The sequence below is a fragment of the Protopterus annectens genome, chromosome 6.part1 (genome assembly GCF_019279795.1).
Source record: "Protopterus annectens isolate FY-2018-M chromosome 6.part1, PAN1.0, whole genome shotgun sequence".
NCBI lineage: Eukaryota > Metazoa > Chordata > Ceratodontiformes > Protopteridae > Protopterus > Protopterus annectens.
In genome coordinates this window covers 302088348-302115142 of record NC_056738.1, presented here as the reverse complement: position 1 = coordinate 302115142, position 26795 = coordinate 302088348, and the positions used below count along the sequence as shown (strand labels likewise).

At 37.6% G+C, this 26795-nt stretch overlaps 1 protein-coding gene across 1 annotated transcript in view; it reads left to right on the top strand.

Annotated features, from left to right (window-relative positions):
• The window catches only part of ABCA12 (ATP binding cassette subfamily A member 12), a 793480-nt gene that overhangs the window by 204153 nt on the left and 562532 nt on the right, over positions 1–26795 (top strand). Inside the window, exon 21 of the mRNA XM_044075367.1 lies at positions 8602–8696. Coding sequence (XP_043931302.1) covers positions 8602–8696 — 95 coding nt within the window. The remainder of the gene's footprint in view (positions 1–8601; positions 8697–26795) is intronic.

Here is a 26795-nt window from a genome sequence, read left to right as displayed (position 1 = left end):
TCAGTTAAGTTACATATCAAGGATGGAGACTGTAATCAGTAATCTTCTTTTGGCTATTTAGACCATCTGTTATTTAGCATGTTAGCACAGTTGTTTGCCAGCAAATGTTCTTACAATTTCAGACACTATACACACACACACACACACACACACACACACACACACACACACACACACACACACACACACGTGTTCCAGTGGCGGCTGGTGACTTCAAATCAAAGGGGGGCTGCAGGAGACAGCCGAATGGGTGGGGCCAATGGGAAGGGGGGTGGCCAATTAAAGGGGTGGGGCTATCGTGCTGTGGGATCAGTGCTGGACATGTTTACTAGTTTACATGAAATAAATGCTCAAGTCACTATGACACATGCTAAATACTCTACACAGCACACATTGTTATATGTATATACAGGTTGGTTGGAAGACTTACCTCTGCGGTATGCTGCAAACAGTACTTTGTACTCAGTTTCTGCATCTGTACCTGATGAGAAGCTGTGGTCTGGTCTGGAACACATCAGATCATACTGGATTCCCCCCCCCCCCCCGTTTTTCATGGATGCTAAAAAGGGACAGTTTTAAAGTTTCCCAAGCAAACACTATTCACGTGACCCCACCTGGTTCCAAATAAGTACTTGTAGTCTTCTCTTTTGGCTGTTCCCATTAGGGGTTGCCACAGCAGATAAGTTTCCAATTTTTTCCTGTCCTCTGCATCTTGCTCTGTCACACCAACCACCTGCATGTCCTCTCTCACCACAGACATAAACCTTATCTTAGGCCTTCCTCTTTTTCTCTTACCTGGCAGCTTCATTCTTATCATACTTTTCCCAATATACCCAGTATCCCTTCCTCAGCACATATCCAAACCAACCTAATCTTGCCTCACTGGCATACAAATACTGTGGATGACTTTCAAGATGATATCACTTAATTGTCCCAACATCATCTAAAATGGACACATATTCCTTGTTTTGCCAGCATTACTGGGACTAGCTTAATATTCAGTGCTAACCACTACAGATAGGGTTAAGCATCAATAAAACAGTTTACAATTATCCTGGATGAAGAAGCTGTTTCTTGCAGAACTGAGAAGGCAGTGTAAAAGGAGCAAGCAGAAGAAAGGGTACATAAACCAACTGGAGAGGCTGCAAAAGTACCTCACAAAGAGGATCCTAGGACTTAAACACTTGTCCTATATGGACAGATTAAAAAAACTCCAACTATTCTCTGTCTCATATTGCCTACTTACAGTATAGCATGGTCAGCCACACATTGTAGTTTGCCCTTCCTTTCCATTGGACAGTTTTAAGATTCTAACCTAGCTCTGCCATGTACCCTGTCCATGGTCTGTTTAGCATTTATATTCCTCTCCAAGACATGAGTAATCTGTGACAACATATAGTGTAGGCAGCTGCTATATGGAAATGTATTTGTTGCATTTGATTACTGGGAAAATCCAACTGAGCAATAAAACCCCTTTTCAATGAGGCCCGGGGAGAAAGGATCCAACTTATAAAGATATAGATACATAACAATAACATACATAACAGTATACTGAGATAACAAACATCTCTGCTAAGGTAAAAAGAGTAAAATAAAATCCACATTGCCATACATTTACTTTCAATGTACACATATGCTGTATGTTTGTATGTATACCTAGCCCAGTTACACCTTCTGTGTATTTCAAGCTGCATTAACCAGCATAAAACATCTCTCAGGCTTGTGCGCATTTATTTAAGGTTACTTACGATGAGCAGATTTTATCCTAGGTCATATAAGATTCAAAAATATACATCTTGCAGCATACCTCTCAACCTCTTAGAGCAATAAATCTGGACAAAACCATGTATAAAAGTGGGACAAAGGACCAAAAATAGGGACGATTTTTAAATATTGCTCTTCTTACAAACTTAGAAAGTTGATAGAATAACAGGTTTTGCATTGGCATGAATTTTCTGAAGGGTATATGAAGTCTGAAACTCCAATGTCTCATTACTTTCTAACTTCAGTCTTTAATGATTTATCTTATGTCACTTAAGTTAACAGTCATGTACATTTTGCTTTCCAACTTCCACCAGTATCCCTCATTGACAGTGGCTACAAGTACTGACTGAGGTTTCTTTCTGGGGATAAATTCTTGGCTAGGCTTGTAAGTGCCCCAGGGGCATTAGCCTAGTAGCCTCCTATGATCCTATTTAGCACATCCCCAAACTAGAGAAAAAAAACCTTACAAGAGCAATTGACAGCACAGTTAAACATTCATATGCCATTCAGTAATAATTTACGACAATAAATTAACAGAGGAAAATGCTGAGCTCAGTGTTGATCAGCTAGTTAGATTTAATTAAATGGAAAAAAAGTGGTACAACAAAAGAAACAAGCTAAAAACACATGTCTTAAACATCAGGCATAAGAACTGCCGATACAGATTGTGCAGACGCCTGCAGGAGAACAGCAGCAGAGATTTGTATAATTAAATTCAGTGGTTATCAGTATCAAAGGATATAGTGCCCACATGATGGCCTATCTGTTGGATAATACCTGGCTTTCAGTCTCAGTCTTACCAGGCACCTGGGTCTGGCTACCAGCATTTTGAGCCCCACAATTAGTAGCAAAAGAAAAGTATTGAGCTAGGCAGGCTGCAGATCTTTAGCTCTGGAAGCAAACTCAAGCACTGTGTCCAGCAGCAGTAGCATTATCTGCCCTTTGTGCAAAAATAAAGCATGAGACCTAGATCTGCTGAGACACAGTTCACCTTCAGTATGCAAGCCATCTGAAACACAGCTCTCTGTTTGGTTTTGTATACCACCTATGCTTAATGTTCTTGCACCTGAAAGCATAAAACAGTGTTATAATTCAACCATACCCCACATAGCTGATACATGAGATATATGTGCTCTGTTAGCTGTAGCTTTGCAGCAAATGGCTCAGTCTCATCATACTTGGACTTATGTCCACTTGTGAGTTACACAGCACACTATAAATACTCTACATTAAACATTAAGATAAGCAGATACAACAAAAAGAGATGCTCTTCAGATGTAATATGTGCACAAACATCTGCCTTTTCTCACAGAAGGACAGTTCTGTGACCAAGTTGACAAGAGTTGCTCATCGACATTAAGTGCATACCCAAGGATGACCCTGGTGGTCCCCAACTTGTCTCCTGGAGTCATAATTCTTTAGCATTCCTTTTGGCTTTGTTTTTCACAGTATTGTACTCACACATCACCCACATTAATGCCCAAAGACTGCCTGAGAATGCAGACTCATTAATACTAATACGTAGATAGTCCACAGGAATATAAACATGAGATTCTGACTGTGATCTAACTAGGCTTCATGTCATTTATATGCTTTCTACACTTTACTCAGCCTGCCAAGACTACCAACTGTGCCAGCATTTCTGTCCACTTTTCTTGAATTCCTTACTTCCTTCATAGTGCATCAGCAGAGCACCACCAGTCTTAATTGCATTTTGAAGCACTTCAGGTTCGTATTCTATGAAGTACTAAAGTTTCCTCCACACATTACATATAGAACATTTCTACATATCCTTACAAATCAGCATATATTAACATATCTTCACATATTAAACAAAATATGGCTAAAAGGTGCTTAACTTTAACACATACTGTTCATCATAAGTAATGCAATTCCAAGGTCTCAGATGACCACATTTGTAGGCTCACTCTTGACCATGTGTTACAGGTTTTCTGATTCAATTTTCTTTCTTCCATCCATGTGACTTCATTCTATTCAAAATTTGATGCTAGTTGCATTGCCTCTGTCTCGATGTTTCCACATGATCTGGTTTGTGCAAATTATCTGGGATGCCAATTATTCTAATGACACCAGAACCACAGGAAAGAAACAGAATCCACAAACAACAAATCACAAAGTCAGGCAATTCAAAAAAACTTTTATTGAGACTTCATTGTCTTAATGCCATGGCTCAGATGCCTTTTCAGAGTATGTCACTAAAAAACAATTTGTTTTTAAACCATCCAACAAGGACAATAAATACTGCAGCAAAGGCATGTCATGCCTTTATCCATCAATTATATAGCTGTGTAAATAGCTTTCTGCCATCAGTTACCCAATATCTGTTTGTTTGTGTCTTTCGGCTTTTCCCGGTTAGGGGTCGCCACAGCGGAACTCCGGTCCGCTTATGATTGGCAGTAGATTTTTACGTACTGGCTTGCCGGGCCTAATGCACAACCTAACGCACAATCATGCATGTCGCTACACAGAAGACGCTCTAACTGAGAATCGAACGGGCAATGTCTAACTGTGAGGCGACAACGCTACCGCAGCACCACCACCGCAGTAGTTACCCAATATCTGTACTCTACAACAAATATACGCAGGTCTTTTCTTTTTAATACTTATGTATTAGGCATCTTTTTCATGCACTCTCTCTCAGTACTAACTAACCTACTCCATTTTCTTTGTTTCTTTGTCAGTACTGTAGAATTCACTTCACCAACCCATACCTATTGTACTATCCTCCTTCCTGGTGTCTGGGACTATTTTCTTTACCTAAATACCACATATAATGTGGATGATTTAAGCATACCCTTTCAATCACTATGCAAACTCAATTTCTCTTCATTCAGATCTGTTTTAATTGGTAAATCCTACATCATAGGTGTTTTTATATATAGGGCATTCATCCCAAATCTGAGTCACGGTTTCTTTCTCAACACTCATGTTCACTCCTAAATATGATATCACACTTTAACTCTATGCACACCCTCCCAGCTCAACTACTAATAGCCAATCCCTACTTCCCCATATTCTATATTACTCCCACCCTTATCTCATCACCACTACATCTCCTTTCATTCCCATATACATACATTTCTTCTACTAGCACTTTAGCTCACTTTAGTATGTCCTATATTGCTTCAGTACAACAAAGTATACTAACCATATTCTCTCTTTTCTTCTTAACTTATAATTCTACTTCCTACAACACACATTTCACATTATACATTACCAATCCGATACATTTCCTATAAACCTATACCACCACCATACCTACATTAACATTCACATCTCATCACACCTTTTCAACAGCGCTAACTCCCAATTCTATGCTTACATATATATCCAAACTCCCACACTACACATACTTACACATATCATAAGCATTTCACTAAACTCAAATCCATCCTACTCCTCTCTCTTACTCACATTAAACTTCAGGCAGATATTCATCCTAACCCAGGGCCCACACATATCTTCCCTCTCCACCCTTTCCTACCCCTACTCTTCAAATCAAAACCTCTCCATTTCTCCACATTACCCCCCACACTTTCCAGAGATAGACACTCTGACCTTTTAATTACTAAATTCAACCTCAGAAGCATCATCAACAAAATAGCAGCCTTTCATGTTGCCCTTAACCACTATTCTTCAGATGTAACTCAGACACACTTACCTCAAAAAATGAAGAAACAAGTGATCGAATGTAGTCTGTAGGCTTTTTTTCTCACAACTGTAGGCTTCTTTTTTTTACGTAGCTGGCTGCCGGCTGCTAGTGCTAGTCAAACAAGGACTCGGGAATCCACCCCACAATCTTTCCTTTCCTCTCCGAAGTTTGTCCGAAGGTCTGAACTAAGCAAACTTGCAAGGAAGCACCCAACCCAAGAAAATTAGAGAGTCAGATAGGAAGCCTGATAAATTATATTAAATATTAGCAATAGGCTTGGCAGTAGCGTGGCACTTGTACCCGTGTACATATTAGTACTAGCTACTGAGCTACAAGAGCAGAAGGCAAAAGTCACTGTCTCCTCCAGTTGTCTTGCACTGCCTGATAATACTAATTGTTTCTCGCTCTCTTTTTCAGAAAGAGAGCGAGAACCAATCAGTAGTCACCCTGCCATTCACGTCACGTACGTGACTGCAGACGTGTCAGTCTGCCCCCCTTCCACTTTACTGTGTGGTTACTGCACAGATTTCTGGGCAAAACACACTGATGCAGAACTCCACATAGTCCGGACTGCCTTTACAGCAGTCTGAGACAGTCCAGCAGCCAGCAAAAATAAAAAATAAAAAAACGGAACTCGCCGAGCAACAAGCAGGCGCAGTTCGAGTTCCGGGACTTTGCGAATCGGTTGGACTTGTTTTTATAGCAAGCCAGTTAGTTTTCTTAATTTAAAAAATATTTTATTTTACAAGTTATGCTTTTCTTTTTTCTTCACACAACTGGGGGGGGGGCTGCAGTCCTGCAGTCTTGCAGTCTTGCAGTCTTGCAGTCTGATGCCACGAGCCGCCACTGATGTGTGTGGCACACATACTCACAAACCAAAAAACATTTTTCCCTGAGAAAAACATTTTTTGTCTTCTGTGTTCTGTGATAAAAAAGAATTTTAATAAACTATTTTGAGTATTTAACTATACATTATTTTACTTGCTTGTTTCAGGCCTACTTGCCTGCCTTTGTCCTTGCTCCATATTATTCTACAACCATATCTCATACTGCTCAGTAATTTTCCATTGCTGTCACTATATTGTGTGCATCATATATTTGCACTCCAAACAGTGGTTTGCTTGTTTACTTTTTTTCCTGTTTGCATTTTGTCTGTATATGTAATTTTGAAGTGCATTCACCCACATAACTCATGATCCATACAGCAAATGGTCTCAAGCTGATTTTTATCAATATAATGTGTGCATTACAGTGGAAACTTTTTGTAGCATGCTGAGAGATGGAAAGATGGCCTTCTAGGAAAGAAGTTGATATTTATTTCATTTCATTTATTTGTATCTATTAACTGGATAGGGCACTAATCAACATGGACCTTTTTCAGACTTGGTCCATGATTACTGTCTGGATAAGTCTTAAGAGTGACATAGCAGACAAAAGGAGTCCAAGTAAAACAAACTCAGAGCATGGCTTATCAAAAGCTCATGGTCTTTGTCTTCTGGACTAATTACCAGACCAAAGCACAGCTGGTTTGCTTAAGGAGAACAAAACACAGGATTGTGCTGGACTACCAGTTAAGCGTACTCAGAACCTGGCCAGTACCCTGGCAGAACAACTCACAGACTTCTTTAACAGCTCTCTGGTCAGTACAGAAATACTACCTAACTAGAGAACATCTATCATTGTTCAAAGGTAATAGCAGGATTCATCCAAGGAACTGCAAACGTGTATATTTCATGTAACTGATCAGGAAGCTGGAGAAGATCATGACAGAAATGCCAAAATCTCTGAAAAGTACACCTGTCTTTTGGTATCACTACCAAGAAGAGCTGCCAATCAAATGTTCTGCAGACGTCTGAGTGTATAACAGCAGAAAAGAACAAGTGATTAACAAAGGATATGGACTATTTTAACATCAATAAAACCATCTCCAGAGGCATAGCTAGGGCGGAGTGAATAGGACAACCACCCCATGCATAAGGTGTTAGCAGGATGCAATTGGAAGATGTCTGTCAAGTGACATTTAGAAATGAATGCTGAAATTGCATTTGTCGTCATGTCCAAAGTGCTTCAGTTCTGAGATAACCACTCGTTACAATTGTAGCAAGTGGGAGCTTTTTTTTGGTCCTCGAGAGAGAGAGAGGATTTTTTTTTTTTGCTCCTCAGCTTAGAGTTGAGGGCGCACCATACTGGGGAACTGCACCACTGCAAAATAAGCTGGCTATGGTTCATAGTAAGTACCATGTCAAAGACTACCTGATAAGCTGAAAGGTCAAAGAGTACAACAACAACTTATGAAACAAGTGGGTGGATGACCAAAGGAAAACAGTAGACAGTAATACTTAGGGAGAGGATGTCATGGCAACAGAACAGTGGAATGCCAGAAGGGTTAATTCACCTAGTCTGGCATAAATTTTCTATCTCATTATTTCCCTTGTTGTAAATACCTGATGGTAAGATGCATATGCTCTAAACAACTGCATTCTTAAATTGTAAAAGAAATGGTAAACTGTTTGAAGACGTTGTTCTACTGAATTTCATATGCACACAGAATCCTCCTATCCTAATAGTATCAAGACTCTCATGTGCGTCATGGTGGATTGCAGTAGGAAAATGTAAAACACCTATGTCGGTGATGGATATACAGTATCAAGAAGCAACACAATGTAAGTAAACCATGAAAGTACCAACGATCATGCATGGAAACACTGTAGTGAGTAACAGCAGTCACTCACACACAGCAAGGTTCCATCCTGATTAGGATAAGGAAAGGGAAATAACAAGCATTTTGATAAAAGACACATGTCTATTACGGTTTCCAAATAGAAATTTTAAAATGGAATAACATAAATTATCCCATCATTTATGAAAATATTTTTTTTTATCTAAAGACAAAATAAACCTCTGATTTAGATCAGTTTTTCTCCTGCACATTCTTAAATTATTACATTCCATTTATTCCTACCAGCATTAAAGTAGTCACAGCTTCTGATCTGAGGCCTAAGAATTTCTATGATCATTTTATAAGCTAAACATTATGTAAATAAATATATGTAAATGCATATATATGAATAGTTGCTTTTAAATGAATATACTGAACTGCATATGTTATTGCGTTACTGCAACTCTTGCTTTAACAATTATTTATTATTTTGTGTATTACATAGGGAATAATACAAATATTTTGGACATATTGAAAATGATCTTGGACATGGATTACACTACAGATGTACCAGCTTTAGTTAAGATGTTCAGAGAAGAGGTAGGAAAGACATTTTTGAAAAACGTTGTTTAACTTTGTAATCTGAAATGAAATGTTTTGGCATTTTTATCTCCTTATAATTTCAGTTTAAAATCTTCAGGCAAAATATTGAATGAGACTAATAAAATGGTAAGCACTGATAATCTATGAGATGCCAGATAACAAAGCTGTGTCTGTGCCAAACAATTACAAAGCTTCTTAGGATTCCTCATATACTGGATCAATGTGGTACTCTTGACTTGAGAATAAGAGTCACTAATACAATCATTTCATCTTCATAAATGTCACCCTTTAAAATTAACTACTATACAGTCTGTTGAGTTTTTTTTCTGTTATCTAAAAATTTACTTTTCATGACTTTTTTTCTGCTAGAGAACTATTGAGATTATCAATAGTATTCTAGCTAATCGTTCAACTTACACATTAGCTGAGACTGTAACCCTTGATATCTGAGGTAGAGAGTCCAGGAACATTGTATGTTACCAGTACTTCAGAATTTCAAACGTCAAAATAAGATGTTTTTGAATGCAAACCATTTTAATTGACCAGATTTCAGAAACAGAATTACTTTAAAAACTGAGGCAATTGTGGGGCAAACATACACAATCCATCAAAAGTAATCTAATATTTCCCCTGAGCTTCCCTGATCCCCATAACTATTTCATTGCATTATAGGATCTAGATCTCCTTTCAACACTGAAGCCAAACTATGAGTGAATACCAGTAAATGAGTGCAATTCTGACATTAATTATGCATGCATTTTAAAATAAACTTGGTACTGACTCAGGAGGTGAAAAGACAGGTATGTCATCTGCTGGGGTTTGCCTTATTTTGACAAAGTGCCATAATTTCGAATCCCATTTTGTCGATGCTGAAAATATCGAAGCCCATTTCATCAAAGCACCTGAGCTACAAAGATCTTCCCAGGGTAAGTAACCTGTTGTGTGAGATGGTGAACATCACCCTTTTCCCAACTAAGTGCAATCTTGGAGTTGGTAATTTAGTTGGGGGGTACAGTCCCCCAACTGGATGAGTTAGAGATGGGGTGATTTGGGTTTTCTTTCTTTCTGGCCAAGTGATTACTTACCCTGGGAAGATCTTTGTAGTTCCGGTCCTTTGATGAAGTGGGCTTCGATATTTTCAACATCAAGAAAATGGGATTTGATATTATGGCATTTCAATAAACTGTAATAAACCCCAGCTGGTGGCTCTGTGAAAAATAAATGTCTGCAAGGTTCCACTTATGGATGGGTTTGCACTCCCACTCTCATAAGTCTTTATATCCAGTCACTGTACCTCAGAGTGGGGGAGTACTGCAACATAACACAACCTTACAATTTTAGCACACACCCTTATATACATCACTCATGTGATGTATGCAAATGACCCCTTAATGACATACCAGTGTTTCGACAAGCAACTACACATGCATTAAGAAGCAGCCTCACTGCAGGCTAAAGTAAAAAACAAAAAACAAATAAAAACATTATTTTTTTTGCAGGAGGTTCACACCCCTCTTCACCCCCATACCCCCTGCTAATTATATATAATAACTCTGAGTTTAAACATACATCAGGTTAGGACATATTCCCAAGCCCAGGGAACTGTTTGATCTCAGACACCTGTCAACCATCCGCTTAGTCAATCATAAACGAGTGACTAAACAGCTGTTGACCAAACACGTTTGATCTTATGGAGGGAGATCCATATATATGTGTGTATATATGAATTCACTTTATAATCTCGAAATCCTGAAATATCAAATTTCAGAATTTTGAGATCATAAAACCGAAACCTGACAATCCCAAAACCCCAGAAGTACAAATTTAAAAATCACGAACACTACACTAACCATACACCACACACACACACACACACACACACACACACACACACATACACACAGCTTCCCCCAACACACAAACACTCAAATCTACACTACATGTCCCCCCCTACTTAAATATACTAACTCCACGGTCGTACTACACAGACAAACACACAAAAATACCACCATACAAGCTACATACCCCTCGCACACATAGATCACAGTAACTAAACACATTGACACACACTAAAGTCCCTAACCAAAACCCATAAATATAAATACTTACCTGAACTTCCAGCTATCCCTTCACACAGGGCAACACCAGAAGCGCTACTTCAAAATCTTCGTACTTTGGAATTTTGAAATTCGCGCTTCTGTGGTTTTGAACTTTTGAGCTTTCAGCTTTATAATCTCGGGATTCTGTAATTCGATATTTCAGAATTTCAGGATTATAAAGTGTTCCTGTAAATATATATATATATATATATATATATATATATATATATATATATATATATATATATATATATTTATATAAAATATATATGTGTGTGTGTGTGTGTGTGTGTGTGTGTGTGTGTGTGTATATATATATATATATATATATATATATATATATATATATATGTATTTAGGTGTTTATTTTGTCAAGCACAAATTTTGCTGTACTTGTTTGAGATTGCCAAGTGTGTCAGTTTATGGTGTATTACTGTCAAGTACATTTAGAGCATTGTAAATTAAAGCACTTAGAAGAAAAGTGACCCTATGAAGCACTGAAAGACATTTTGAAATGTTTAGCAATATGGTGCATCTAGGGGTCTGCTAGTAAAATGAATCTTCAGACCTTATGCACAGCAGTGTATTCTAAGAGTGTTATGGGCATTGTGGGCTGAATGGACAATGAGCAAAGGAAGGTCATTTTTCCAATATAGGTATTAAAATATTTTTGGCAATGGCCCTGAAACCAGTGAGTGAAAGGAGGAGACTGATCTTGTACCATAGTTTTAATTGAGCAAAGACTTTATTAGTTGCAAAATTAGTATGTGTGGTAAAGGTATAGAAATATTTGCAGTGAATTAGTAAAATAGCATCAGCATACATTTAAGTATATTTTCTTGCCAGCATTTATTTATAATGTTTTAAAACTTCATTCTGAAATGATATCATTATACTTTTGAGTCCACTTATTCATCTCTTCCATTAGATGAAACTTTAGAAAAACAGTCTGTGTCCTTAGGACAGAGGCTTTGGTGTTCAGGGGTGTGCACTGGGTTTTTATTTTGGTACTGAGGTTAAGTAGTAAACCACATTACAGACTGAAGTATGAGACAACAAACCAAGCAGCACCTCAAAGCAGTTTAATAAAAAGCAACTTTAACAAAACATAAAATCAGTTACTTCGAAAAGACATTAACTTAGTTATCTTGTAAATTATACAAGGAATCCTCATTCAGCTATGTACCGTTGCAGCTGCATGGCTATGGCAGTCTCTGTATCAAGCAATTTACCAATCAGTTAATCAAATCAAGCCAAACCAGGTTCAAGCTAGAAACTTGAATCCCAACACATTAATTAATCAGTTCAAGTACTGGTTGTCAAACTCAAGCCCTGAGACCAAATTAGGAGGTTTTTAACTGAGCATGTGTTATAAACAAGTCATACCTGCTGAAACATTAATAATAGTTTGAGCCAGTCTTTTCTGTAATCTTGTGGCTGTCGACCTGACATTTATCTAAAATAACATGTCATTTCCTGCATTATCTGGAACACTAGAACAAAATATCATATTTTTCTTTTAAGCACTTCTTTAACATCCCTATATTCACATTACATTTGTTCTTAAACAAAGTGCACAGCACAAATACTTCCTCTTTTATAATACACTGACTTACTACACAGGCTACAGTTGAAAAGGTCACAGATCTGCAGAAACTTTATTAAATATATATGTCTGCTGTATTTTGCAGTTTAAATGCAAAAGTCTGATTAATTAATGGGGCAGTTATTAAATACATGTTTATTATGGGATTATTGAAACATGCTTATTAATAATCATATTATATTAGGCTAACAAGCATAATATTTATCTAAATAATGCAGATTTATGCTGTTATGTCTTTGCTACTCACTTTACTGTTTAATGTCCCACAATAAGGAAACCAAACCAATAAAATGGGCCAAAACGCATGGACCTCATACAGTGTTTTACTTTCTGCCAGATGTTTAGGAAATCATCTCTGCAATCTGGAAATGGCTTTTCTATCTCTCTCTCTCTCTCTCTCCCTCCCTGACAAAGGAAGTGCCTAGGTGAAATCTGTTACTCTAGATTTTAGGGCAGTAATGTAACTTATATTTAGCATGAATCATTTAATATTGTGAGTCTTAGAAAGTAAATGAAAGAGAGCTGGACAGGTCATCATAATTGGAGGATCTTCTCTGATTATCTATTATGTCACCTTCCATTTGATAGCCTCTCCCAAGCCAACCTAATTACACAACCTTTGTGGATATGCTTGGCATCCATACATCTTTCTATCATGTTTATCAATCCATCTATGGTTGCGGCCATTTTCTGGATAGTTTATCCACTTGTAATAGATGGTATACTCACTTGTCCACTTATGGTTTATGGGATGATCATCCATCCCTCTATAGGTAGTTTGTCTATTCCTAATTGATGGTACAGTCATCATTCCATCTAATGGTGTGGATAATCATCCATCCATCTGAGGAGGTGGCCATTCTCCCGATAGTCTACTCATCTGTAGTTAGTGGTAGGGTCATGCTTCCATCAATGATGTAAGATAGTCATGCATCCGTGATGTGAGATAGTCATATATTAGTCATATAGTCGTCCTTCTGTCTGTATTGTCGGATTATCATCATCATGGAGGCAGCCCTTTTCTGGATAGTTCCATCAATGTATAGCTATACAGTCATCCTTCCATCCTTCCCTCTATTGTTTATGAGAAGCTCATCTATCCTTCTGCAGGTAGGTGGAATTATTATCCTTTATTCTACAGTGGATTGCCTCATCAATTGATTATCAGGAAATCTGTATTGCATCATTTGTTTCTAAGTGGATTAATTGTAGCATGTCTACACAGGTTTTAATTTTACTTTTTATGACAGCCATTTCTAGAACAGTGCTGATAATGGCACACACTCATGTTGTCAGTATTTTGTCACAGACTTTTTTGTACTTACCTCAAACACTGCACTCCCTTGTTAGGAATTACTTGCAATGTCCAAGAATTATTTCATTTGTGACACTCAAGCCATTTGTGCCAGTTTTGCTATTTATTTCTTTTAAGATGAGAAGCTGTGGAAAAGCACTTGCGGCCCTTTGTTAACTGCAGCTGGTGTTTACTGGAACAGTTATAGTGGCTATGTTTGTTGTTGCTTGCAAAAGCTGCAAATAGATTCCATTCTTATCTCAAGCTGACAGATGCATTACCTACTAATGATTGTACACCTGCTTTACTGAAAATATACAAACCATGCATACTGTTAAGACTTAGCAATGGAATTATATCTTTGATAAAGACTTTAGGTTTTAGCATGCCACCAGGTACAGTTTTAAACAAAACATTTTTTTATGAATGGCATAAAAGAAAAAAAAATTCCCATAATAATTTACAGAAAATACTGGATATAAACCCTGTTACCATCTCAATGTCTGTCTCTAGCTCAAGAACCTGTGCAGTAGCCCACATGTTTCAGGGCTGATTTGTAGCATTATGTGTTTCCAGGTAAAAAAAATATCTTGGGATTAAGGCATATTAGCAGCTGCTGATTTAGGTCCAAGCATAATGTCTGGACTACCTATATTATGCACTGCAACATCTGATATAATTATTAGGTTTTTTAAATTTTGTGTTTATTCACTTGCTATTTACAAATCTTGTCAAAATGGCCTTTACACTTTATGATAATAATTTGTACATCTCTTTTCCTTGAACCAGCATTTTTTTTTTCTTTTAAACACCTTTATTGAATTATCACGTATGGCATAAGCAAATTTATATTTATATAAAAGTAATCAAACCATATTAACAAGTTCACATTTACAAACAGTATACATCATATATATTGTTATATATCATGTAATCTAAGCCACATTACATAAATTATTCAGTTCCTGCCGTTTATTAAACCTCATTCCTCCTGCAAAACATTTTCCCACAATTTCCATTTTTCTATCTATCTTTCTATGTTATTTACTCATATTTTTCTGAAGAATCAACTTCCTGTTCTTTGGTTTATGTTACAGTATTCACTAGTTCATGTCTAATTGATTTCGAATTTGATTTCCATTTTCTAGTAATTGTTTTTTTGGCAGCCACCAGAATTAACCTTAACAAGGCCTTACTATGTCTAGGCAATCCAGATCCTGTATTCCAGCTCACGCAAATCATTTCCTTAGTTATGCTCAATTTGCTTGTGCAGTATTTCTGGCACTGTAGTCTGCAGGGATTTTTTAAAGTGTGCCAACTCATTATACTCCCAAAACATATGTTGCCATTTATCTCTTTCTTCCCCGTCACACTGCTATCATTTGCCACCTACCTGAAGAAAACATTTTTTTGGAGACTGCTTAGGGTATAAAAACATGTGTGCAAACACTTCCAGGGAAAAATCCTAAATCTTCTAGACTGTCCTCCCATTGTTTCTTTGTGAATTGCATATCTAATCTACCTTTCCAGTCTTTCCTGACCTCTTCTGTTTCATTCCTATAGTTATCAAGCAATATTTTATATGCCATATTAATTATCCCTTTTTAACAGCAGCTTCTATACTGGATTCAATTAAAAACTCAAGCAGTGTGTGTGTGTGTATATATATATATATATATATATATATATATATATATATATAGAGAGAGAGAGAGAGTGCGTGTGTGTATGTATGTATGTATAATGTACATACAGAGATATCAATATAGAGATATATGTATACATTTATATATTAATACATGAGGGGATAAGTTATTAATGAAATGCATGAGCACACAATAACCCTTATTGCAAACAAACAAATATTCTACCCATTGGGTAGTACCAGTAAGAGTGAAAGGGAAGGTCTACAAGAGGGTAGTGAGACCAGCTATGTTGTATGGGTTGGAGACTGGCACTGACAAAAAGGCAGGAGTTAGAGCTGGATGTGGCAGAGTTAAAGATGTTAAGATTTGCACTGGGTGTGACGAGGGTGGACAGGATTAGGAATAAGTATATTAGAGGGTCAGCCCAGGTTGGAAGGTTTGGAGACAAAGCCAGAGAGGCAAGATTACATTGGTTTGGACATGTGCTGAGGAGGGATGCTGAGTATATTGGGGAAAAAGATGCTAAGGATGAAGCTACCAGGTAGCAGAAAAAGGAAGGCCTAAGATAAGGTTTATGGATGTGGTGAGAGAGGACATGCAGGTGGTTGGTGTGACAGAGCAAGGTGCAGAGGACAGGAAGAAATGGAAACAGATGATCTGCTGTGGCGACCCCTAACAGGAACAGCCGAAAAATGATGATGAATGGGTACATATATTCCAGTTACCAGAATTATGCCTACTTGGGTGGCACAATATTTTATTTTATTATTATTGTTTTCATTTGAAAGAAGATATATGTGTGGATGTACAGAAGGTACAAAATATGTAATTTTCTTTCTAATTTATAGTCCAACAGGTCATTGTAACTAAAATATCCTTGACTTTTAGGTAACTGAAACTAACAACATTCCTTTTAATGGCATGCTGATTAGATTTTAAAGTTATTCACTGTTTACTTAAAAGAAGGGAAAATTGATTTTTTAAAATTGCTGATTTATAAAAAATATATGAAAAATCTACATAAAATATCACTTATTTTATAGACAACTGAATGTTGAACAACTTATTTCTCAAAATACCTGGTTTTCATCCATCCATGCGTCCTTGCATCAGTTCATCCATCCATCCATCCATCCATCCATCCATCCATCCATCCATCCATCCATCCATTTTTCAGTACTTAATGTATCCATTCAGAACTGGAACAATACTCAGCAAAAAGAATACGTTAGGAATACAAACAGACTTACACCAGACATAAACATGGGAATTATGTAAAGTAAACTCTTAATACATGTCTGTGCTGAATAACACAGTGTTTACAACAGAAATGTGTCTAAGTTTGCTAATTTATACGATTTAATTTTGAACATAGTGCTTCTGAGATGAAAATATGGTGTGCATTGCTAGAGAGTAAAGAACATTTTAAAACAAATAAAAACAGGTAAGCGTTTAAACGATTACTCGCTTCTTCAGACCTTAAAAAACAGCATGAAAAAACAGGCCTTTAAATACATCAAGCATCCAATAAAATTAATTAAAATCAATTAAAATTATTAAGTGCTAACACATGTCAATGTACTAAGCCTCTCTTCTTTATGAGAGGCTTTAAAACAACAGCACTAGTTAAACCAGGTGGTACATATGCTTTAAAGTTAACAATCCATTTTAACTCAGCAAGTTCAGTCTCATTGCTCATATCCCCTTCTCTTAGACTTTCATTTATTTTCTGTAGTACTAAGAACTTAAAGCTGTGGTTTATACCAGCTTCAGATACATGTTTTGCTAATGCATTTGTTAGCTTATTTTTCTGTATATCATTCTGATGTTGCAGAATCCTGTCCTTAAACATGCAATTTGTTTTCCCTATATAATATGAGTTAAATTTATTTTATTTTATTTATTTTACATTTGTTGACCGGGCTAGTCCAACTGAATACATGTCCATTTTCAGAAGAGGCCGGGGGAGAAAAGCTCCACTAACAGTTACTAGACAAATAGATACAATATGTATTTAAGGCAAGGCAATATAAGTTATTTAGATGATAGTTAAACATCAATAAATCAAACAAAAGTTTACAAGACAAATGGAGAAATAATATAAACAAGAGGTATAGATAAATACATACTATTCAATAGACAGTATGCTAGAAAGGACAAACTACTATAGTACCATCTATGATACTCTATCTAGTACATAACTTTGTTACCTGATAGTAAAATACAATCATTCAGAGGTTAGTAGGAAGGAGTGCATAGCAAACGCAATAGTGAGATAAGCTAGACAAAGTATGAAGGATGACGTGATTAATCTGGGTTAATGCATGGACATAGCCAGTTATTTTTTTAAGTATTCTTTGCGTTGCTTCTTGAAGAGTGGTGTAGAGGACAGAGATGAGAATTCTTTTGGGAGAAGGTTCCAGGTTTTCCCCACGGAGTTGGAAAATAGAGTCCCCAGCTTTATTGTGGGACTTATGTATAGATACTTGCGATTTCTTTGCTGAGCGTAGGGTAGATAGATTTATGTAGGGCTAACAAGGCCAGTAAGTATAGGTGTGTTACTAGGATGATGGAAGATCTTTTGTGTGATAGTAAGCTGGTAAAAGAGAAGTTGTTTATGGAATTCCAGCCAACCAGTTGTTTTAGATTATGACAATGGTGGATTCTACATGGGGAAGTTGTGGCAAATCTGGCAATGTTGTTGTATGAGTTTGTAAGTTTGTTGAGGTTACTTTTGGAAAGTTTGGTATAAATTGTCAAGGCCTAGAGGAGGGTAGAGATAAGATGGGTGTGGGCAATAGCAGTTCTAGCTGTAGGAGTAAGGAAGGATTTAATCCTATAAAGTGAGCCTAGCTTTCTGTTCACTGATTTTATTGCGTTGTTTGTGTGTGTGTCAAAGGTGAGGTTATTATCAATTGTTATTCCTAAGAGTTTGGTAGTTGGGTCAGGTGATATAGCAGTACCATTACTGGATAACACTGTGAAGTCTATTTGTGTGGACTTTTTTGTAGGGTTAAAGAGCTGTAATTTGTTTTTTTGGGGGGTTCAAGAGTAGGCAGCACTGTAGGAACCAGTCTTCCTCAATGTTCAGTATCTTTTAGCTGAGGGACTGGAGTTCAGTTAAGGAAGTAGCGGAGCATATTAATGTTGAATCATCTGCATATTGTATGCAGGTAGCGTGAGGAATAGCTAAGTTGAGGTCATTAATGAAAATTGAGAATAGGAGGGGGCCCAAAATAGAGCCTTGAGGGACACCTAGGGAGACAGGAAGATTTGTGGAAAGTGTGTTATCCCATAGCACAGCTTGTTGACGGTTCTCCAGGTAGGAATAGAACCATTTTAGTGCTAGTGAATCAAGAGCGAGAGATTTAAGTAGATTAATAAGAAGCTGATGGTTAACCATATCAGAAGCTTTGAGAGGCCAATGAAAAGAGCAGAAGGTAGAGTGTTGTTATGACGATTTGTGTTGATGCAGTCAGGAAAGGATAGAAGGGCAGAGGTGGTACTATGGAATGGTCGGAATCCATGCTGACAAGTAGCTAGTAAGTTATTTTGGAGAAGGTGGTTGAGTAGTTGTCTGTGAATACATTTTTTTTGCTAAGGGAGAGAGAAAAGCAATTGATCAAAAGTTGGAAAGGTCAGTGGAGTTCCCACCCTTATGTAAAGGGATGATATGGGAGATTTTTCAGATAGATGGGATAATTCCTTCAGAAATTGTTCTATTTATTAGGATAGAAATGGGATAGGCTATAACCTTGACTGCTTTTTGCAGGTATTCGGCTGGTAGGAGGTCTGCTGAAGGGGTGCATGGCCTTAGTTTTAGGAGAAGGGTACAAATAAGGGATGTAGAGACTGGTTGTAGGTGGAATGATGGTAGTAAGCCAGATGAGGTGGATGACAGACATGGTTAACAGCGGGTAGAGAGTTTGTTAGTGATTGGATAGCTTTAGCAAAGAAGGTATTAAAGGTATTGGCAATATGCTTAAGATTGTTATTGGTGGTATCTGATGGGGTTGGTGTTTTGGTGTGACCTGGGTGTATGAGTTTGTTTATGCCTGACCAGAATTTTTGTGGTTTATGTTTGTGGGTCTGCTGGAGCTGAAAGTAGAAGTATTTTTGTCAGTCATTATAGATCTTTTAGCAGCATTTCTCAATTGTTTAAATTCTAGATGATCTGTTGGGTTTTTAGAAGCTCTCCATTTGGCCCAGATTTTGTTTCTGTGTGACATTTTCAATCTGGTTTTATTAGTAAGCCATGGAGCAGCTTTAGTCCTAATTCAGTGCGTAAGGGGACATGATAGTCTAGAATTTGTAAGAATTTACTGTTAAAGTAAGAAACTGCCTCCTCTAGCTGGAGGTGTTTCAGTGGTGACCAGTCACAAGCTTTAAGTTCAGCCTGCAAGCATTCAAGGCTAAAACTTTCATTGGATCGAGTAGGCCTAAAGAATTTAGAGTTGGGGATTTTGAGTCTTTGTCTGATGACATAGGTTAGTGAATGGTCACTAAGGTCATCAGGAAGAGTACCTGTTTTATATATAGAGGGGTGATTGTTAATTAGGATCCAGTCTAGGGTGCTTTCTTTGTTGGGTTTATTGATTCTAGTAGGGCAGGTAATGATTTGGGAGAATTGGTAAAGGTTAATATGGGTAGTAGGCTTGGGTGAGCTACAAGTAGTCCAGTCTATATTAAAGTCACCCAGCACTATTGTTTCTTAAGGTAGGTAAGTGGAGAGGCAGCTAAGTAAATTTTCAAGAGTATTAATGTTGTTTCCTGGAGGGATGTAGGAGCAAATTAAATAGATGGATTTATAGGTGTTTATCTGAAGTTTAGCAGAAAGGATTTCAGCATTACTGTCAGTAGGGAGCTGCACATTGAAAGAAGTGATGTGTAGCCATGACTTATAAAGAATGGCTACTCCTCCACCCTTTTTGGTTTTACGGTCTAGTCTTAACATATTGTATCCAGTCGGGGTGATTTCATTGTCCTTTGTAGATGGTTTAAGCCATGTTTCAGTAAGACATAGGATGTCAAAGGAATGGACATCTAAGAGAGCATGCAGATGGGGTATTTTATTGTTAATACTACGAATATTAAGATGAGCTATAAGGAGAGAGTCAGATGATCTATCTGGGTTGTAAGAGGTGGATGGAATGAGTGCTTGGGGATTGGAGCTATCTTTGTTGTAAGGACCAGGGTCGGGGTGAATGTCTCCATCTAATAGGAGATAATGTTTCGGTCTATGTGTGAACTGTAAAGTATTAGAGTCGATGTTTAGGGATTTATTGCATTTGGGATAAGTAATATGGCCTAGTCTGTGTACTTTGGAAGTAAGTAGATATAAGTTGCTGTGATATTAATGTGGTTGTAGAGGGTTTCATGAGTAGTAAGTAAAGTATGCTGGAAAGGATGTTGAAAGTCACTGAATATGAGATGTTCGGTTCCCATTCAGAAGCCTGAAACATCATAAGCCTGAAAATCAAAATCCTGAAACCAAAAGCCTGAAAATTCAGAATCCTGAAAACTCAAAATCCTGAAAGCCCAAAATCCTGAAAGACCAAAATCCTGAAACTCAAAATCCTGAAAACACAAAATAGACATACTGATGTCATTGTGGCTTTGCTATTGTTAGCCCTGTGGTGTTGGGTCATGCGTTGGGGTCAGGTAAGTGTGCGGTTGGTTTTATTTTAGGGTTAGGGGCGGTTTAAGTGAGTTAGGGTTAGGGCGCAGGTTAGGCATGTATGCAATAGTGACAAATATTGGGGTTAGGGGTGGTTTAAGTGAGTTAGGGTTAGGGCGCGGGTCAGGTGAGTGTGTGATAGTGACGGACCTTAGGGTTAGGGTTAGGGTCAGGGTCAGTTGGTAGATATTAGTGTCTTTATAGTGACATATTAGCATTATTTGTGTTTTCAGGATTTTGAGTTTCAGGATTTTGGGCTTTCAGGATTTTGAGTTTTCAGGATTCTGAATTTTCAGGCTTTTGGTTTCAGGATTTTGATTTTCAGGCTTATGATGTTTCAGGCTTCTGAATGGGAACCGAGATGTTCATAGGCAGTTAGTATGTATGATACAGATAGGAAAGCGAGGGTAGTACATAGAGGTAATAGTGGTAGGAATGCAGATATAGGTGGTAGGGCCATAGTTAGAAGGAGGGTTTTAGAGAAAGTAATAGGAGTAGGGAAGAGTAATATAGGTGTAATAGGGTGTGGGTTAGGAGAGAGGAAGGGAAGTAGTTATGTATGGTGTATTAGCAAAATAAGGAGTAGTAGTAAAGAGTTTGGGGGTGTGAACAAGGTTAATAAGCAAAGGAGAGGGATAGGGTGTATTTAGGAAGGGGTGAGGCTTGGGAGGTATAAGGCTAGGACCCCTGAGGAGGAGTGGAAATTAGGGGTAGGGAGGGGAGCAGTGTGAGCCCGCAGGGCGAACGGAGTGGGAAGAGCCAAAGGGATAAACAGCTACAGGGAAAAACAATCTGTAAGCAAACTGAAAGTACAGAGTGAAAAAAATCAGAGAGAGTGGGGAAAAAAGAGTTTTAGGCAGGAGAGAAACATAGGGGGTATGCCTGGGAAGGAGAAAGTTAAGGAAAAAAGGCCCAAGTTCAGTAGAGATAAGACGGAGAAATAAACTATTTAGAGAGATAGCAAGTTACTAGGATAATAGTGCCACCTAGTGGCGATAGGTGGAAAAGCAAGGCTGGGAAGGAGACTTTATTAAAAAACCTGATAAAGTATTGGAGAGAGAAAAAAACACATAAACATAATTAGGGGGGCTACAGGGTGAACAGGCTGTGGTCGGCAGCTTAATCACAAGCAGTACATACACTGGCGAAGAGAACACACCATTAAACTGTATAACAAAAATGTCTGGTATAGGCTACATACACTGTGTCTTAGGTACTGGGGGATAAGCTGCACCGAGGGCAAGTGGAGCACTTTAGGCTTCTTCGGTTCTTAATAATATGAAGATAACCAGGTACGATACACTATCTTTGGTAAGATTCAGAGTGAAGGACCCGGGTTAGGAGGACTGTATCTTAGGTACTGGGGGATAAGCCACACCGAGGACAAGTGGAGCATTTTAGGCTTCTTCGGTTCTTAATAATATGAAGATACCCCGGTAAGATGCACTGTTTTTGGCAAGATTCAGAGTGAAGGACCCGGGGTCGGAGGACTATGTCTTAGGTACTGGAGATAAGCCGCACCGAGGGCAAGTGGAGCACTTTAGGCTTCTTCAGTTCTTAATAATATGAAGATACCCAGGTAAGACACAGTATCTTTGACAAGATTCAGAGTGAAGGACATACATTACACTTAGCCATATAGACCAAATTCTTCGTACAGCATTCTGCATAAAAGGATAGATGTATAGGTTCCATGCTTAATGGGTGCATAATCAAATGTGTAGACCATATAGAACTGCAAGCCTTGCAGGACCAACAAGCATAAGTGCCCTTACGTTGAGAGGTGAGGTGTCTATATCATTCAGTGTGCTTATAACAAAGTCACTGTTTTAAATTCCTGGTGTTTTTGAAGCAAAATTTTGGAACTGGTTCTATATGGTCACTAACAGAGGAATCAGTCATCAGAATGGACCAATTTTTCTTTATGACTTCACACACTTTACTAACCTCTGCCAAATGTGTCAAACAAACCCTATTCACACCCTTGGTGCTATTAACCTTGGTGTCCCTCACTATACTAAAGGAGCTGTCAGAAAAATAGGGTTTTACTTTAAAACCAGCAGATGTATTCAGTTCTTTAATTGCCTCATCTATCTCACTGTTCTTATAACCCCTCTTCAATAAATCCACCTTCAGCACTCCTAAGGCATGCTCTAAAGAATCAGCATTAGTATGCAATCTCATGCACCTAAGAACCTGATTTTTAATCATGTTCCTAGTAACGTGGGATGGATGCATACTAGAGCGATGTAGTATGCTATTTTTCCTGCATGGTTTCCTGTACATTTTAGTAGACATGTTACCTAACATGTCTTTACTCACAGTAACGTCTAAAAAATCAATTGTGTCAACAGAGTAATGCAAAGAAAAAGACAAATAACTAGTTGAAGTCTCTAACATACCTACAAAGGCTTGAACCTCATCCATGCTACCATCCTAGACAAAAAAGATGTCATCCATGAATCGTTTATAGAACATAACATGCGCTTTATATAGATCTTTGCTTAAGACACATTCTAGCTCCCAATTGGCTAAAACTAAGTTCACATACGTGTTGGCACATGTTGTGCCCATTGCTACCCCTACAACTTGTAAAAAGTACTCTCAGTCAAAGAGAAATGCATTATTCTCTAAGATCAGGTCTAACAGGGCACAGATCATGCTAACCTTAGAGCTAGAGAAGCCACTTTCTTTAATCAAGAATCACCTGACCTGCTCAATCCCATCATCATTGGGTATCACAGTAAAAAGTGATTTCACATCTAGAGTAACAAACAACATTCTTTTGATATCATTTCTAGATCTACCCTTAGCCCAGTTGTACAAATACTCTAGAAATTGTTTACTATCCCTCAGAACTGTAACAACTTTGTCCAATACACCTTTCAGTTGATAAAATAGAAAATAAATGAAAGTCTAAGAGAAGGGGATTTGAGCAATGAGACTGAACTTGCTGAGATAAAATGGATTGTTAACTTTAAAGCATGTGTACCACCTGGTTTAAATAGTGCTGTTGTTTTAAAGCCTCTCCTAAAGAAGAAAGGCTTAGTACATTGACATGTGTTAGCACTTAGTAATTTTAATTGATTTTAATTAATTTTATTGGATGCTTGATGTATTTAAAGGCCTGTTTTTTCATACTGTTTTGTAAGGTCTGAAGAAGCGAGTCACCGTGAAAGCTCTTACCTGTTTTTATTTGTTTTTTGGCATGAAAGTGTTCTTTACTCTCAGCATTGGGCATCTTTTCATTTACTGAATTCTGTTTTTGGATATCCTTGATTCCACTACATTCTTTTGCCATAGTTAGGGTATATATTTATATGACAGAACTAGGTAAAGGGTAGAATGAAAACATACATTTGAGCTGATTGTTTCTCCTATACATGCATCATTAAAATTACTTACACTTCACCCACAGCATTAATTATCTGGAAAATTTTATACATTTTTATCAAGATCATCAGTTAACTTGAGCTGGTTTTCATAATTATACCTGAGAAGATAACTTACACTTACACACTAGTGCCAGTATCACTATTTATCACAACACATAAGCCTCACCAAACACATGGTTACCCCCAAAACATACAAATATCAGTAACAAAAAGGCAGTCAAAGCCTAAAAAAATCATAATACATATAAAAATTGACCTCAGTAATCAACAACATACAGAACTAGGTAGTGAAACTTACAACCATACACCAAAAGCAGCTGAAGACATAATGGGCCCCTCAGGTACCATGTATTAAACAAACAATGCACTACACTGTGCCCTGATATGGAGAAATGTGACATGCACTCGGAGTGACTGTGTTTTATTCTTTGACATAATATGCCTATATTGAAATGCAGTTCCTGTTTTACTAAATTTAAGAGCTCTATTTAGCAGAGTGGAATGCTGATAGGAATTCCTTCTGTTGTATTTCGCTTTGCTTTGTAGGACAGTGTCCTTTACACCTCAGAGGTATGCAACCAATAATGCCTGACAGAATTGACATTATTGGGAAATAACAGCAACCAAGGGGTGTTGTCTACCCCTGAAAGTCCCATTATTTCAACTTTAATGCCCAATCTGGAGGGCATTATTGTGCTTAGATAATATGCTGTCACCCTGTGCTGTAAAGTTTTTTTATTACTGTATATATTTTTTTAAATATTTTTAAAGTCAAATTGTTCTTCTGTCTAATGTTTCAAACTTATGTATGTATTGAATATTGTCACACACACTCACACATCCATGTACCCCCCACACACACACACACACACACACACACACACACACACACACACACACACACACACACATATCCAGCAATTAAAGGTACTTTCTTGATGGAGTATACTTCAGATATCTATCTCACTGTGATCATATAAATAAAAAAATAATATACTTCAAAACATTGCAACCTTTCAGCTGTCAGTAATTTTATAATGCCCCTGAAAAATATTTGATTTTCTATTAAATCACTTAGGATTACTGTCAGTCAATGAAACCAGATTATTTATTATTTTGTTTATTTGTTATTTGGTCACCATATAAGACTAATCCAGAGACCTGTTCCAGCTGCGAGTTTCATATTTGAGGTACCCTGCTGTATCCATATCTTTTAAGTTTGTTTGCGGTAACATTTCAATCCAGACACTCCTTTACTGTGCTTTTACATTAGGTGGACTGGGATTATTGATCTAGTGGCAGTAGGTGTTTACCTGGTCTATCTGAGATGGGAAACCAAACAGGCTCTAGTATTTTTTTTCACTTCTGATATAAACTGTGACTGTACTTCAGCAAAAAATAAAAAACTGCTTTGTAGTCTATTACATTGTATCTGTTAGTTTTAAGGCTGTTGTAGGTAGTTTATGTGGTCTTGTTACACTTGGGCTCCAAACCAGCTATTTTACATTAAGGTGTTTTTCTGCACCCTAATGGCAGAAGCTGATCTAACTTGTCTGAGTTGCGGATTGCTTTGAAAGGCTTTTTGTGTGTTTTTGAATTGTTAGTTAGCTAAAAACGTGTTTCTGTTTGGTTGTATTTAAGCCTTGAGTTTTAGTGGTGCTGCTCTTCACACAGAAGTGGTTAACAGTCCCTTGTGTAGATGCAAAAACCTAGAAGCTTAGTTTTTCCCTAAACAGCTGTCAGTTAAATCCCTTCCAAGTTTCTCTGCTGCTCTCTGTGTAACTCAGTCACTCAATGAGCACTGTTGCCTTATTGATTAACATTAGCCTACACAGAGTATACGTCTCTCTTGTAGTTTTGGTGCTACCAGCACAGTCCTATCAAAGTTACCCATTCACTTCCCTAATAAAACATACAGTAAGAGCCTGCTATCATGGATGGGCAGTTTTCCACCATCTCAATGGCCAGCCTGATAAACATGGGCATCCTGAGTCAATGTCTCGTGTATACTGACAACCACTTACTTCTGAAACAAACAAATACTTTATGTGAGAGATGTAGTTAAACTATGAAACTGAAGGCAAGACTCTCACATTAAGACAAATTGTAACCATATAAGTTGTATGCACACACACTTCCCACACTAAATAAGGACATGACACAGCATAAACTAACATATGCAGAGGCACTCATTAGTAACTTACCAAAAGATCAACGGCTTCCCATACAGAAACCACTTACACATATAACAATGCAAAAAACAACCACAGAACATAATAACACACTCACCAGTATCTCACCAAATAAGCCCATAAGGTGTTACATCACAAAACCTAATGTACTGGTCATAGGTGACTCCATTGTAAGACAAACTGATGT